At 39.5% G+C, this 16,166-nt stretch overlaps 1 protein-coding gene across 3 annotated transcripts in view; it reads right to left on the bottom strand.

The window, feature by feature from the left end:
• Nucleotides 1–16,166, bottom strand: part of ADAMTS12 (ADAM metallopeptidase with thrombospondin type 1 motif 12) — a 196,397-nt gene that overhangs the window by 87,361 nt on the left and 92,870 nt on the right. For all 3 annotated transcript variants that reach the window (XM_075079144.1, XM_075079145.1, XM_075079147.1), the window contains exons 4-9: nucleotides 10,842–11,038; nucleotides 7,608–7,691; nucleotides 5,777–5,901; nucleotides 4,165–4,314; nucleotides 1,459–1,602; nucleotides 622–766 (exon numbers count right to left, since the gene is read on the bottom strand). In XM_075079144.1, coding sequence (XP_074935245.1) covers nucleotides 622–766; nucleotides 1,459–1,602; nucleotides 4,165–4,314; nucleotides 5,777–5,901; nucleotides 7,608–7,691; nucleotides 10,842–11,038 — 845 coding nt within the window. The remainder of the gene's footprint in view (nucleotides 1–621; nucleotides 767–1,458; nucleotides 1,603–4,164; nucleotides 4,315–5,776; nucleotides 5,902–7,607; nucleotides 7,692–10,841; nucleotides 11,039–16,166) is intronic.

The raw sequence follows: 16,166 nt of genomic DNA, 5'->3' as shown, positions 1-16,166 counted from the left end.
TACTCCCTTGCATCTCCACACAACACTATTTTGCTGTGCTGTGAGACAGACCCCAGGGTACTTTGTGAATTATGCATTTCCACATAAAATCTGATGTACGATGGGAAAATAGAGATTCTTCAGGGTACATGGAAAGAAATTTCCTTTAATTAGTTAGACCATCAAGAGCGTGAAAAATTAGGACATATGTGAAGAGAGCACAACCCTGATTTCTTCAGATAACTCTTCCTGGAACTGAAGATTTGTTCCCAGAATGATTTGATCAGTTGAAAGCTATAAGCTTGAAGCATCTTGTTTTTTAAAATGGGATTTAAGCTGCATTGATCATTTACCAAAGGTCAGTATTTTAAGTTCAAAACCAAAATTACTCCAGTGCTGAAGGACAGGCATTCAACAATAGACCAGATCCAGCAAAGGTCTTGCAAAATACAAGGCAAACAGTGCAACAACTCACTTCCAGAATCTGCAGAGCAGAATTAAACCCTGTTAGGCAATTGCCTGCTCTGTGCATCTAGTGTATGAGACTCTGAACGTGCTACATTTGCAGTTAGCAACTGAGGTTCACAGGCTGCACTTCCACTCTCTTCAAGAAGCTAAGTTCTAAAAACATAGAGCACTTACGTCCACATCTTCACAGAAAGTAGCATTGGAACCATATTGAAGCTGGCACTGGTGATGCACATCATAAATCACTCCAGGAGCAATGATTGGGGACTTTAAAACTTCCTTTTGGGGGATATCATCCAGACAGAATCCCCACCCACGGCTAAAAGACAAAAATTGCATGTTAAAAAACCCCTACAACATTTTTTTTTACACTTCTATAGAGATTTCCAATATCTAATTCTTAATGGTAATTTTGCATATGGCCTTTGGAAATAATACTTCCAGATTCCAGATAGATTATGCTGAAGTGCTGCTAACAAACAGCACTCCATCTAGTAAGAGAGGGTTTACAAAGGCAAAACATAGCTTGTCAAAGTGGAAATATCATTCAGGTCATGATGTTTTGCAGAGCAGCTTCAGAGCACTCCACAGCCTCTGGCTGAAGTTATATCATATTGATGCTCTTAAAAAGAACATAATGAATTTGAACAAGTCATTGAAGTCAAGCACATGTCATTGTGTCCAAAGGCAAGGTCTATGATGTTCCATCAGAGTCCTTGATGAAAAGGCTTCTTTCTTCCTGATAACCACAAAAAGCTGCAGGTTGTACCAAACCTGAGCTGGTATAACAAGACTCGAGTTCACTTCCAGAAAACAAGAGTATAATGGAACTTTTCCCAAATACTAAGTGAGCAATAAGCTTGAGGTATGCCATTCATGGGAATTAATTCAAGCACACTACAAAAACCTACATTTAGTAATATAATAATACAGGATTTACTTTAAACTCCACATAAAAATCTCATACACTGTTGATTCATTTCAGGGAAATGCTACAACCTGACCACTCACTCTAGGAAACGTGTGATATATTCCTTGCTGCATTGTGACCAGGTGAGTGGAGTAGGATCATACTGCAACTGTCGGGACATAATATATGGGCGCTTTCCAACAGGCTCACAGTCATTCTCTTTTCCATCGTGCTGGATACCAAAACTGGAGATATAAAAAAAAAACATTTAGTAATTCCAGCTGATTGGTTGTACCACAACACTTACTATGGGTTTCTCCACATGGTGATTAAAAAGACACTAAGATTGCATCCTCCACTGGTGAGCTGTAGCTACCTGTTTGCTAAAAAACATATAGATGATCTGACCCAAACCCTACAAAAAAATCTACACTCCAACAGGCTTTCAAACATGTCTCTTACGTACAGCAATGTTGTCCTGCACAAAATAGAGAACACAGTGTCACAGATAGCGACATTTGGGTATTTTTAAGGAAGTCAATCACTAATTTGTTAAAGCTGCTAAAGCTAAGAGTGCTTCCTAGCTCTTGGATCCCAGTTATTTCAGACTTGTAACACCTTAACTAAGATCAGGCTTTGTTATCTTCTATCTTACACTCTCTTATAACCACATCTCTATTGCTTCTTTCTTTTTAAATCTCTTTTGATAGATTGAAACAGATATATTGTTTCCAAAATTACTGAACATTCAGTGAAGCTGCCTCCAACCTCCACTCCTTCCTCCTATTTAGCTTTCTCAAACTGTGCTTTGTAAACAGATCTCCAGAGCAGGTGTTCCCAATATGGTTCTCCCCGGCTTCTCCGGCTTATTAAGAAATTTATTTATTCAAAAGCTTCTAAAAGTCACAAACATAAAAAACTTTGGGTGGGATTCAACTGACTAAACATACGTGCCTCCACATCACCTCATTGTGAAGGAGATTATCTGAAATAATAATATAGAAATATAGTGATATATGAAGATGGTGAGACCTACGCTGTTAACGTCTGAAGGTGTGTAAGCCCTTGTGTGAAAGAGCAGTGAAAAATGACTCAGGTTATGATTCAGACACAGATCAGACAATGAGTTCAAACCACTTAAGACTTTGTTTCTGGAAAATGTAATTATACCATGACTCAAAAGTTCCAAAAGCAGGGCATGATTTCAGTTAGAATCAACTCCAGTAATGGGGCTGAGGCATAAAACCAAGCGTGTCCCGTTGCTGACATGTTCTTTTCTATGAACAAGGTCTGTTGACACAGGAGGCTGCAAAGGTCTAGAGGGACAGTATGGGGAAGAATTAACTTTTGTTATTAATCTCAGGAATGGGTGCATGGCCGCCTTCTCACTTTTTGTTCATCTGTTCTTATAGACTTTTATTGTCCAAACTTGAACCTTTTAACTTATGTACTATAACCTAGACTGAGAGAAGGATGATTTTATGCTATCAACAAACCCTATGATATTAAATTTTCTTTGAGGAGAAAATTCTGACAGGCAAGGCCCTGTACCACTCCTGCAAAGGCATAGCAGTACTCTGTCTCACAGCATCCAAAGGACAGTGAGTTACCAGCCACCCAGGCTATACCAGGAGATGGTCACACACAGCTCTATGGGGAAGAAGCGTCTTCTGATAACTAGTGTTATTGAAAAAAACTCCCTGCCAGCAAGAGGTTGTGGGAAACAAATAACTAAACCCAAAGTACCCAGATCCAATTGTAATTACTTCAGCGTTATTTACTTATACTATTTCCTTTCTGGCAACTGAGGGTTTGAATAAAGAAAGGCCAATTAATGGATCAATATTTGAGTAATCTTTGTACCAGATTATTTATAGTAGTAGTAGTAGTATATCACATCAGGAAATAGACTCCATACTGACTAGTGGTTGGGTGCATAATGAAAGTAACGTGATTGTAGATATAGCAGTGAACATGCCACCTAGCCAAGCAACACGGTCCAGCTGGAAAGTGCAGGCATTATAGACAAAAAGGAGTATCCATGAGATAGGCCTCTACTTTGGGGAAAACAGCTCAGTGTCAAAACAGATTAAAAAATCAGATTTTTTTCAGGCGAGTTTAATAAACCAACCAATCAGCAAAAACACCCTTAGAAATCAGAAATACTGAGAAACCTAGTTTCAAGCAAGAACACCCAGTCATAAAAAAAGTTTAGGTGTGTCAAAAACTGAATGCCCAGGAACTTCAGTTGACTTGACCTAAGTGTATCCACAATAGCAATATAAATACACAGAAGGTACCAGTTATTAAGAAATACCCCAAAGTTACTTTATTTGTTTATCAGAAAGGAGAATGAAGATTTGATATGCCTGTGAAGTTTGACTGCTTGAATTAAAGCTAATCTGCAATACTGAAATACCTTAGTACAATGAAACAGGTATATTTCATGTAAATTATTTGGATTGAGTTGGAGACAATCTGAAGTAATTCTGTAGTAATTCGGTGTATGTTTGGAAAAATTAGCATGATTAAGTGATGCTTCTTTGTAGCTCAATTATTTCATCCTGCTGTATTGCCCTATCAGACTCTGTTAAAAGGGGCAGACTGAATAGTTGTAAATATAAACAAAGGTCAAAGGCTTAAGAATCTCTTTATATTCCTTTGCTTAGGGAAAACAAACACAGTTTTGATTTTAGTACTAGAGTATGAACTCACTCTTTGTTTTCTTTCTGTCTGGCAATTTGAGTATTAATATACAACTAATAAGTTAAACCCAGCTAGGTCCCCCCCTTCACTTTCAACTATACCTGTGTCCAAGTTCATGAGCAATAGTGAAAGCCAACGGCAGGCCAGAATCTTCATTGATGTTACAGCTTCTGTGAGGTTGACACATGCCTGACAGATGAGACAAGCCTAAGGTTTCACATGGACGATTCATGCCAGCACAAATGTCCTTTCTAGAATCACAAGAGACGCGCCATTAAAAGAGCTTAAAACCAACCATACAGTGTCACTTACATTGGGTGGTAAGTCTCCATCTTATAATATATCAATGCTAATTTGCATTTTAAGCAAAGCATAGTATTAACATTTTTACAAACATACATGCAACAATAACATGCACGCAACAATAACATGCGCTTGTTCTGCTATGATTTGTAGCCAATATTTATGTTGTGGCACTGTCTAAATAGGTATGTTTATTATCAACTTGCATAAGAGAAAGTTTTAAAACCTCCACCTCTGACAGCATTTTGAGGTATGGTTTATTAAACTCATCACACATAAACATCATTCAAGTGAACTGTTTGAAGCCTGTCTATTTGGAGAGGTAAAACATGCATCATTGTGAGACCTCAGCCACGTTGGACACCTTCAAGAGTCGGCTGGACAGGGTGCTGGGCCATCTTGTTTAGACTGTGCTTTTGCTAGAAAGATTGGACTAGATGATCCCTGAGGTCCCTTCCAACCTGGGATTCTGTGATTCTGTGTGATTCTTTTTCTCATTCTTATTTTAGGATTTGCTGACTCTCTTCTTACTGCACCACTTAAGGGGGTTTTTTGATTTTTGTTTGTTTGTTTTGGGGTTTTTTTGCCTGACAGACTTTAACTCGGGATGTTTTTTTGCCAACCTTGGACCCAATCTTTTCTCTCAGTTTTGTGCAGACTGGATCAATTTTTATGGACCTGAAGAAGTTCTGTTTTATGCCCTGCGACAAACTCCCTATCTAACCTCAGACATAACTTTTTAAGTTTTCTGTGCCTCCCTTGCTCATACACAGAAAATATTTTGTGTCTCCTTAAATATGGAGACAATATTTAAAAATCATACACTTCAAAGCTTAAAAATAAATGGCACTGTATTCACAAAATACTCTTCCATTCTGAGCTGCACCTGTACATTACTTTAGGATTTGTCATTATGGAGTTATTAATCTATAAGCTACGTTATTTTGGCACATTGCCTCAAAGAAGAACAGAGAAGTGATTGAGCACAAAATGAAATAGGACCAAGAGGGGAAAATGACCTGAGCTCTGCAAATTGCTAATCTCTTGGGACATACAGATCTCAATTTCCTGACTAAGACGCATCTCTAATAAAACACCCACATGCATAAACAGAGTGTTATATGTACTTTGAAAACAAATCAAAACCAATTCCTTTATAAAGTACAGTAGGTCTAACTTTAACCAGATGTTTTATAATATATCTCATATTGTCTGCCTGTATGAGTGTCAGGCATGTGCACACTAGGTTATTTTTGCATTAACACTGTGTTCAGAAACCACACCCTCATCAGATTACAGGGTTCTATGCAGGATGAACTAAATGATGGCAAGAGCCTATAAAAAAAATATTGCCACCAAAAAAATGCAACTAAACAATAGTCAGTCAGAGCTGCTGAACTGCTGTCATACCTGGTTAGAAGGACGGCTACATCATGGTGCGTAGGGTTGACATCACTTTTGGGATTGACACTCTTCTGCCATTTGCAGAAGCTGGCTAGTGTCTTATCAGCATGGTGAACTATCTTCAAGCCTTGCTAATGGGAAAGGAAGGAAAATATTATTGTAAAAACCACACTGCATTGCAATAACATGTCAGTGATGTTAGCTGTGAAGCTGGGTAATCTTTGAAATGCAATTGATTATGCTTTTGCCTAAAGCTAGAGCCATCAGTAGGAGCAATGACATCTATTTATCTAACATACTTAATATTAAGTTAAAATGTTAATATTTTTGTAATTGGTGCAGCTAAAGTTAAAAATAAATGCAGAAATGTACATATTTTTTGGCAAGTCAGCTTCCTAAGATCCAACACTTAATTGGAACTTTCAGACAAACATTTTAGATTCTCTTGAAAGCAAGTTTTCCTCTATAGAGAAGGTAAAGACTAATTAGTGTGGGACTTCATACTCAAGCTTGTCACTCAATGTAATGTGAACAAGGTCATGTTCAGGGATCAATTATGCTTCTAAGGGTGTATTTCTTTCACAATATTTTTCAATTCCAAAGAGAAACAATGCAGGTATTTCCTCATCATATTATTATTATATATTATACATTCAAGTTACAGAAGTTTCTTCTGAAATACAAAGTAAGCAAAATAAATTAATTCAAAAACATACTTTCTCATTTTTGGTCTTGGGCATTCACTGTACCTTGTCTCAGTTTATTCTATTTAAGTAAAGTAAACTTTTTCCAAAGCATCTAAATAACACTGTTACCAGAAAGTAATTTCTGGGTAACTTAAAACCAAATTTTGAAAGATACCCAACACTGCTGCTTCCAACGTTGCCATGCTCAACTGAACAGGAATCCATGGTTTATTATCAAAACAGCTGCAGAAATTTAGCACATGAACTTAAACTTTACTTTAGCAGGTAAACTAAAATGGACTTCAGGTCCTAATTGTTCTATTGAGATGTGAACTACAGATTTTGGCCTGCATAGTGTTACAGTGAGGGCTGTAAGGATAGACTCTATCCTAATCATTATTTTGGAAGACATAGCCTGGCCCCATGGCTTTGTTCACTGCCTTCAATAGCATTGGGACCATCCAGCTTGTGCTTAGGAGCCACTGAGAAAAACCCTTAATGTGTTCCTACAGTCACAGCAAGCTGTGTCATTCAGAGTGTTTTAAAAATAACTATAAAATGATAACAAGCAGCATGTACTTAAGCATATAGTAACATATTTGTGAATGAGAGATATTGGAAACTATCAATATATGATTAGTTTATAGCCATTAGCATCTACTTAGTCCTCTTTTCTTTTTTTCAAAAGAGATCTAAAACAGAAAATATGTGTTTCAGCTGCACAATAACAGATTTACTTCTTCAGAGACCTGCAAATAGTCTATCATTACACATTATAATACATTTCAGGTAATGCCAGGTAATTAGATTCTGAATAATGATGCATAATTTCTGGTTCTCATCTAGTCTTCCCTCATATCCCATGTACTTTTGACACTGGGGAGATTCCATTTCTCCATTCCTGATTTGGCTGTTTCAACTACATTTTCCTTGTTGATTTTATGCAGAAACATCTGAAGTCATCAGCTAAATACTTCGCTATCCTGGGCAGCATTTATTCTAAACACAGATGTGCCAAAGATTAATAGAAGAGTAAAATGCACATTACTTTAAGCAAATAAACCCTCCTCTCCGTAATTATAGCTCAATGCATTGAACTGTGAACTGTGAACTGTGAATAAGTGGTATTTTGAAGAAAATAAAAACCTTACCTCCTCCTCCTCAAAGAGGATGAGCCGGACCAGCACAATGTGAATTGCATTGCCAATGCTTGGATCATGGAACAACCCTGTGACCTGTGCCAGAGCCAGGAGGTATGAGATTAACTGATTCCTCTATAGCAGAACAGGACTTTAGAGAGAAAATACTACATTTACTTCATGCACACTGTTCATCTTGTGGTGGGGGCGTTGTTTTGTTTTTTAAATCCTCAAGGCAATTCACTGAAAGTTTACTGAAATGCAATAAATGTTAGAACTACTGCAAATGGCAGCTCTGCCAAATAAGCGATGATACAGGATTTGGCAAAAGTTACTAAACGGAAGACCAAAAGCACACACAAGACTATTTTATGTCCACTTCCCTTTTAAGAACTTTAGCGTTCTTAAAACACACTAGCAGAAAAGAATGCAACACTCGAGTCATGTAACATTGATGGAGAGGTCCACTCAGGATGCAAAAAACCCCCAGCTATCAAGTTGTTCTGTTTTGATTTGATAGGAATCAGTTTCTGCCACAACAAAGCAAAGATGAATCAGTACAAGGCAAAGAGAAATTAGTTAAATGATGCATACCCTTGTGTTTTCATACCACCAAAGAGGATGATAAGAACAAAAGCAAACATAATCCATTAAAAAAAGAATCCACATAAAAGAGAGCAAAAACTGAACTTAGAAAAAATTTGACCCAAATGTCATACACATCATCACAATGTTGAATTAGGCAGGAGAAAAGGGAATCAGAACAGAAGATAGTCATAACCTATCTATATTTGAGCTATGCCATACATCGCAAGAAATGTGAACGGACAAAAATTGTGTTTGGGTCAAAACTGTTTTGGAGAAGACTGTAAACGGAGAACTTAAACTGAAATGGTAACTGTGTTTACAAAGGTCTGTTTGGATGTGGGTGTTTTTCAGGGTATTAGACTGGAAATGGAATGATTGCAAGTAGCCATAATATCTCAGGTACAGACCACAGAGAATCACAGAATGGCAGGGGTTGGAAGGGACCTCTGGAGATCATCTCGTCCAACCCCCTGCTTGAGCAGGCACACCCAGAGCAGGGGGCACAGGAACGCGTCCAGGTGGGTTTTGAATGTCTTCAGGGAAGGAGACTCCACAACCTCCCTGGGCAGCCTGTTCCACTGCTCTGGCATCCTCACAGGAAAGAAGTTTTTCCTCATATTTAGGTGGAATTTCCTGTGTTCCAGCTGGTGCCCATTGCCCCTTGGCCTGTCATTGGGCACCACTGAAAAGCATCTGACCTTATCCTCTTGACACCCACCCTTTAGATATTTGTAAGCATTGATAAGATACTCCCTCAGTCTTCTCTTCTGCAGGCTGAACAAACCCAGGTCTCTCAGCCTTTCCTCATAAGGGAGATGCTCCAGTCCCCTGATGATCTTTGCAGCTCTCTGCTGGAGTTGCTCAAGCAGTTCCTTGTCTTTCTTGAACCGGGGAGCCCAGAACTGAACACAGTACTCCAAATGTGGCCTCACTAGGGCAAAGTAGAGGGGGAGGATAACCTCCCTCAACCTGCTGGCCACTCTCCTTTTAATGCACCCTGGGACACCGTTGGCCTTCTTGTCCACAAGGGCACGGTGCTGGCTCAGGGTCACCTTGTTGTCCACCAGCACTCCCAGGGCCTTCTCAACAGAGACGCTTTCCAGCAGGTCATTGCCCAGCCTGTGCTGGTGCATGGGGTTGTTCCTCCCCAGGTGCAGGACCTTGCCCTTGCTTTTGATGAATTTCATGAGGTTGCCCTGGGCCCAGCTCTCCAGCCTGTCCAGGTCTCGCTGGATGGCAAGACAGCCTTGCGGTGTATCAGCCACTCCTCCCAGCTTGGTATCATCAGCAAACTTGCTGATGGTACACTCTGTTCATCCTTCCAGGTCATTGATGAATATATTGAACAGGCCTGGACCCAGCACAGACACCTGTGGAACACCATATTTACAGGCCTTCATCCAGACTCTGCCCCGTTGATCACGACCCTCTAAGCTGTGCCATTCAGCCAGTTCTCTGTCCACCTCACTGTCACTCATCTAACCCACACTTCCTTAGCTTACCTATGAGGATGTTGTGGGAGACAGTGTCAAAAGCCTTGCTGAAGTTGAGGTAAACAACATCCCCTGCTCTCCTCTCAACTACCCAGCCAGTTACACCATCATAGAAGGCTATCAGGTTGGTCAAGCATGATCTCCCCTTGGAGAATCCATATTGACTACTTCTGATAACCTAAGACTTGTTTGTTCCTGAATCTAGTCGTGATAGCATTTTATTCCACATATTTTCCCTGTGTGGATAAAACCTCACGTGTTCAAATCAGCTTTGTGTCTTTTTAATCATGCACACTGCCTCAGTAGTGAGTCAGACTGCTAGGGGCACAGCTGGGAACGTACTGTGTAAACATAAGGGACAGATTGGTTACCATGGCTAGAATTACACCATGATTAATTTCACATATATTACACATGTACCATGGTAATGACATAGAAGACATCCTCAATAGACTCTCCGAGGTCAAAATGTACTATGATACAGAGCGTAATGGAAGACATATCTGTAGGCAGCCTCATGAAATGCTGTTACTTTTGCCAGGTCAACTTACATTTTCAAACTTGCCACCCAGGAAAACACTGAAAATTTTTTTTTTCTGAACATGGACTTTGTATTACAGGCAGGATACTTACCTGGAAAAACAGTTGTACTGGTTTTAAGTGGGACAGAGTTAACTTTCTTCATAACAGCTCATATGGTGCTGTTTGTATTTGTGACCAAGCCAGTAATGCACTGATGTTTTAGCTCTTCCTAAATTACTATGATTTACGTGAGGTCCTGTCTGCCTTTCTCATCCACAGACATGGGAATAAATCCATATGCTTAAAACTGTAGAATTTCTCTCTGTTGCTGTCGCTACCAAACTGAAATCACCAATGAGCAACAGGTTCCAGGGGAGACAGGGAATTTCAGTGGAAAGAAAACTAGTGCTAGCATTTATAGCTGTGAAACTTCTCTGACTTAAAATCCAGAGAAAAATTACTCCTATGCAAAATATAAGGTTAAAAAATGCTTTAAAATACGGAGTTTCAATGAATATATATGAATGATATTACATTTCTTTCACTGAACAATGTTACAGACTTGTTTCAAGGTGATGATTAACATAATCAAATTAAAATACGCTTCACTCATCTATCTAATAAAAGGAAATATTGTACATACCATATTCATTATAGTGAGGATATATGATTCCACATGGTCACTTCCATGATATTCAACCATCTTACTGTCTGCAACCACAAGCGTCTCCACCCATCGCTCCTTGCTGACAGAGCGCCGAGAAACCTTTCTGGCTGGCATATGATTTTGTTCCCATCTCTCCCTCCAATGCTGTTGCTGTTTGAAAAAGCTGAGGGTGTCTGGAAGAGTAAGAAGCAACACTGACTTGAAAATATTTTCAAGCTTGATTTGAAGTGTATGCAGACAGAATGGTAGCATCACAGAATCACAGGATGATATAGGTTAGAAGGGACTTCTGGTTGCCACCCAAGCAGGACCAACTCCAATGTGACACCAGCCTGCTGAGGGCCCCGGCCAGCACAGTTCTGAATACCCCCTAGATGGGTTAAACACTTATCAAAAAGTTGCCCCTACTGAAACACCCGGGATTAAGGTGTGAGACAGAGCCAAGCTAAACAAATTTAACTGGGTATGCCATTTGCAAGGAATTTATCTTCTGTGATTTGGCTCTAAACTCTCTAATGACAACAGCTCATAGTTAAAGATGAGGGATACGCTTTTTCCACAAGCAGCTTTTATTCTCAGCAGGATGGCACGTTAAGCCCAGTACCATGGCACATACATGAACCATTTGTTCTCTGCATGGAAAATATCATCGAAGAGTGGGGACACTTCACCAGTAGGTGTCATGTAAATACCAGCGAGGTAGACAGCTGTGGGCTCTTCAGCTGCTGTTACGTCTGACTGACAGGCGAGACACTTACTGCTTCCACTGTAATTTTCAGATCTGTGCACCTAAAGCCTTTTAGGAAGAAGTCTTTGCTCTGTAGAGTTGATAGCTGCCTTGCACTGCACTCAGTGGGGCTAATTACTCTCCACTTATTCTAGCTTTGAATGCCAGATGACTGTGTTACCAGGGAAATACCAGGGATGTAAATACCCTTAGGCCTGAAAAAGAAGCAAGAGATGCCAGTTTGACAGCAACTGGTGGCAGTTTTCCAACCCAGAAGCCAGAGAAACACTTCTACAGTGCTGGGATCCCCAAGTCCTAGGAAGAAACAGCAGCGCTTGCTGCTATTACAGATACTGCAGTAGTCCTTTGGCATCTCACTCGTGGAAGAGGATGTCCTTATTGCAGATGGGGCACATCCGCAGGCCAGAAAGACAGCTCCTGCCTCAAAGTGCCTAAAACCTGTCCTGCGTGACTCCCACTACCATGTGGCAGGGGACAGTTATCCAGTATTACTCCCATCTCGCAGCACCACTAAGTGTTGAAGAACAGTTACCCAGACCGCTCTTCCCTTGAAGAATGGACTACCTGGCAGCTACGTCCCAAATCTTGTGTTCACACCAGCAGAAGATCTGTTACACCTTTGTCATGAATGTGCTGTTTACCCTCTGGAAGACTTAAATGCAGCCAGAATGTGCCTACAAAATGTGGCACCACTGGACTATTAATAATGTGTAGAATACACCTCTCAGCATAAAAGGTGACTGATATCTTGGTTTATTGTATATGTGCAAAAGAAGATGCACAGCTTTTTAGAAATAGGTTCTCTGAAGTCAGTCTGAAAGATGCCTAGAGAAAGAAATGTTAGTACTGATAACACATTATATGTAAAAATGAAATATGCCACACTAACAATCAGAACTACAGCAGCCACATCAGACATTTAGAACTGAGCTGCAGTGCACAAGTGTGCATACACAGCAGCTCTATTAGCTGACACGCACTGTGACCAGTTAGCACTATATCACAGTACCAGTTCAGGATTTCAGCCAGCAGCAGGCACTTACCACCAAGAAACACACAATCCTACAAACTTACCCCAGCCAGGTTCATCCTACTAGATGGAAACTCATACCTCCCCGGACCACCTTTTAAAGGATACTGTACGAAGCTGAATTAATACACTATGCAAAATGTCATGTATTCTATATTGTGCTTTAGAATATAATAAATAAATAAATTAATACATTTTAAAAACCCATTTGTAAGTAGATAATTTTTGCATGAACTGGCATTTGCATTTTAAGATGCTGAAAGTACTACTTGTGAAGGAAAAAGAACCATTAGATTTTCCACCTGCTTGGCAAGACAAACAGCATAAAAATAACTGAATGTAAGAGAAGTTTGAATATGTGTAAATAAATTTAAATAAACATGTAAGCTTGTAATTTTTATTATTCATACACTGTCACAATAAGAGCCCAAGAATATCGATTTCCTTTTGACTACCAACCTAAATCACTTGTCAGTGTAATCATGGGCACCCACACAAAGAGACTTTGTCCTGTAGATAAGCCAACTTGTAAGAAAGGTTAGTCAATAAAGTTGCTTTCCCACCAAGCCAAGGGACTCAAAGAAAGGCATATATTTTTGTATCTTAATCTTGAAGAATGAGCTGCATAGGAGAACAGCATCTTGTCTGCATAGAAGACTGTAATTCGTGAGTAAAGATAAAGAAAAGAAACCAGTTTATTTGGTTTTGTTTGTTTGTGGGGTTTTGTTTTAAGAGAAGGGAAATAGACTATCACTGCTACAGTCCCTACCCTAACCCCACCAACCCAGACTGAAGGATCACTCCTACTGTCTCCCTTAATCTTCGTTCAGTTACTGCAACAGTCACATCTGTGAGGGGCTATTTATGAGGTGCACTCATTAGTCTCTCATGTACGTTTGCAGTTTTCAGCATTCTTTTTTCTATGAAGCGCATTTCTCAGTATCTATATTTCTAAGGGTTTTGTGCTGAGAAAAACCTTCCCCACAGCTATCTGAAAAAAACCTTCTGTTCCAGCTGCTGGTTAAGTGAATTGTTTATGGCAAATAAAACATCTTGCCAGGTGTCAGGCTTTGTATTCACATCTGGCAAAGAGTTTTGTTTACTGTGTGGACAGGTGATAGCACTGGAGGTAAAAATGTTTAAAGCCATACAGACTGCAACAGTGAACAACCCTCAGGGAAAAGTCTAGAGTCCTGGTTAAGCCAGAAGCTATGTACCCCAGGAAAATCTCAGAAGATATTTGAGTTGTGAAAACTGATGCCAGGTAGCAAGAGGATTCTGCAGAGAAAACTCTCTCCTCAGTGATCGATTCCCTCCAGTGCAGGGACCTAACCTGGAAGGGTGTCATCTAAGGACTGGACCCCTGCTGTGTTAAGTCTCCTGGCAGCTTTTTTAGCTAGATGAAGCAGAGAGGAAGAGCTTCTTGGAGCTACAGTAACAAACAGGCAGCTATGTTCTCCTTGTATGGTTCTACTTCTGCTTTTATGTCTCTCCAAATAATGATTGTCTCAGTTAAGCTTTTCATTCTAGTAAAACAATCTCACCTTGCTTTTACCTTAAATTAGTAAAGTTTTGCAAGTGCAACAGGAAGCAAGACTTCAGATTTGCCGAGAAATCCTAGGCACCCTGTTGTGCAGGAATGGAAATCTTGACTAGGAGCCCACCAGTTCAGGAATAGCCAAGAAGTGAGGGATGATCTAAGACCTAGTAACATACAGTGCTGTCGAAAAAAAGCCTCCCCACGCTCTTCCGTCAAAACTGCTGAGCACAGCACCCTCTACAAGTAGAAGAAGAGAGAAAGAAGGTACTCAAACCCTGAGGGTTTCCATGTATTTTTGAGAAAGAGATATAACACAGGATGGAATAATACTTGAGTCCTTAGGAGCAGAAGTGAAGGTAGCACTGAAAGTATACCCAGGATAGTCTAAGACTAAATAAAAAGAAGGTTGGTAAGAGATTCAGCTAACAAGCAGCATGAAATTCAAGCAGCAATACTCAGAAGTTTCCATCTGTTGTGGGAGATAATATTGCAGATGTGAGGCATTTATTAGAAAACCTGATTCAGCCAAATGAGTCACACACAATGTTCCGTAAGTCATATGGGATATCTAGCCATATCACTGCGTAACCAGGAGAAATGGTGTAGACGACAACATTTAATCAACTTCTAGTTAGAAATAGCTGATGAATTTCAGCAAAAGGGTTGGTTTTTAAAATGAAAATTCAAATTGCTCTTAGTGAAAAATAAAAAAGTCCCCCGAAACTATTCATACAAATCCTACTTGACTAATTCAACAACATATAGGACCCTTAACCCTCAGCTAGAAGGAAAGATTTTAAGTTAATTGAAAGTCTCAACTCTATACGAAAAAACAGTTTTATACAAACTTCTCCAGTATAGGTTAAGAGTCCATGGCTTCTGTGTAGGAAAGAAAAGTTATATACTTTCTTTTAGAAAATCAGTTTCATTTTTCATTAGGTGACAAAGAGAACCATATTGCAATTTGCCAATCCCTATTAAGAAAGAGATTTCTAATATTTAAAATGCAATAACAATACTCTTATTGTAAAAAACATTTAAGTTCTTCACTTTGAACAATTCATCCACTCAAAATGTTGCTCAATTAGGGTTTTTATTAATTTCTGCCATTAAAGAACAGATATGATTCACCTCACTTAAAGGAATTACATGAGATTTCCATATCAAAGGCTTTTCTTCCACCTTTGTTTCCTGCAGGTGTTGCTCAAGGAAGAGTGAAGCATACAGAGCAACACAAGGGGACCTCAAGGTGCTAACTGCACACAGCCACCTTTCAACACCTTTGGAGACACACAGGACTTCAAAGAGCAAAGTGAAAATGTCTGGAAATTCCCAGAAGAGAAGAATCCAGCCTACAACTGAAGGCTGTCAGACAAAATATAGTAGTACTGATTTATGTCTTCACTTTCTATCCTCATCTCCTTTCTCTTTTCACAAGGCCTCTTTCATTTTCTATATTATTCACAGTCAAAATACTATATGTCCAGACATGAGGTATGAATGATGCTAGGGTCGTTAGACTAATAAATCCCACGCTGTCCAGAACCTGCTACATTATGATTTTTCCTATAACCTTCACTTTGTCCTTGTTCTAAGATATGCCTTTAGTTTAAGTATTAACACAAGGACTACAGTTTTGGGATAGGTTCCTCAAGAGGCCAAGAAACTGCTGAAAAGAGTAGATGAATAAACATATGAAATCACCATTAATAACATTAATCTAGCACTAAAAAGTATACATAAGTCCAAACATAGACTAAATAAAGGAAAGGCTAAGGAGTGACTCAGCTAATAAGAATTAGAAGGATAGTAAGGCAGAGAAATGAACACAGTTTTCTGAAAAGTGATTATTATCTGATCAGCTTTGGGCTAGAGCTAATAAAGGACTTGGCATTTCCCAGGACAGTGCTCTAGACACTGCACTTCTAAGTAAAGAAGGTGGGACCTTCTCCTCTTTCACTCATGAAGGAGGAGAGCAAATCT

The sequence above is a fragment of the Phalacrocorax aristotelis genome, chromosome Z (assembly GCF_949628215.1).
Source record: "Phalacrocorax aristotelis chromosome Z, bGulAri2.1, whole genome shotgun sequence".
NCBI lineage: Eukaryota > Metazoa > Chordata > Aves > Suliformes > Phalacrocoracidae > Phalacrocorax > Phalacrocorax aristotelis.
This window is presented reverse-complemented; position numbering and strand designations above follow the sequence as displayed.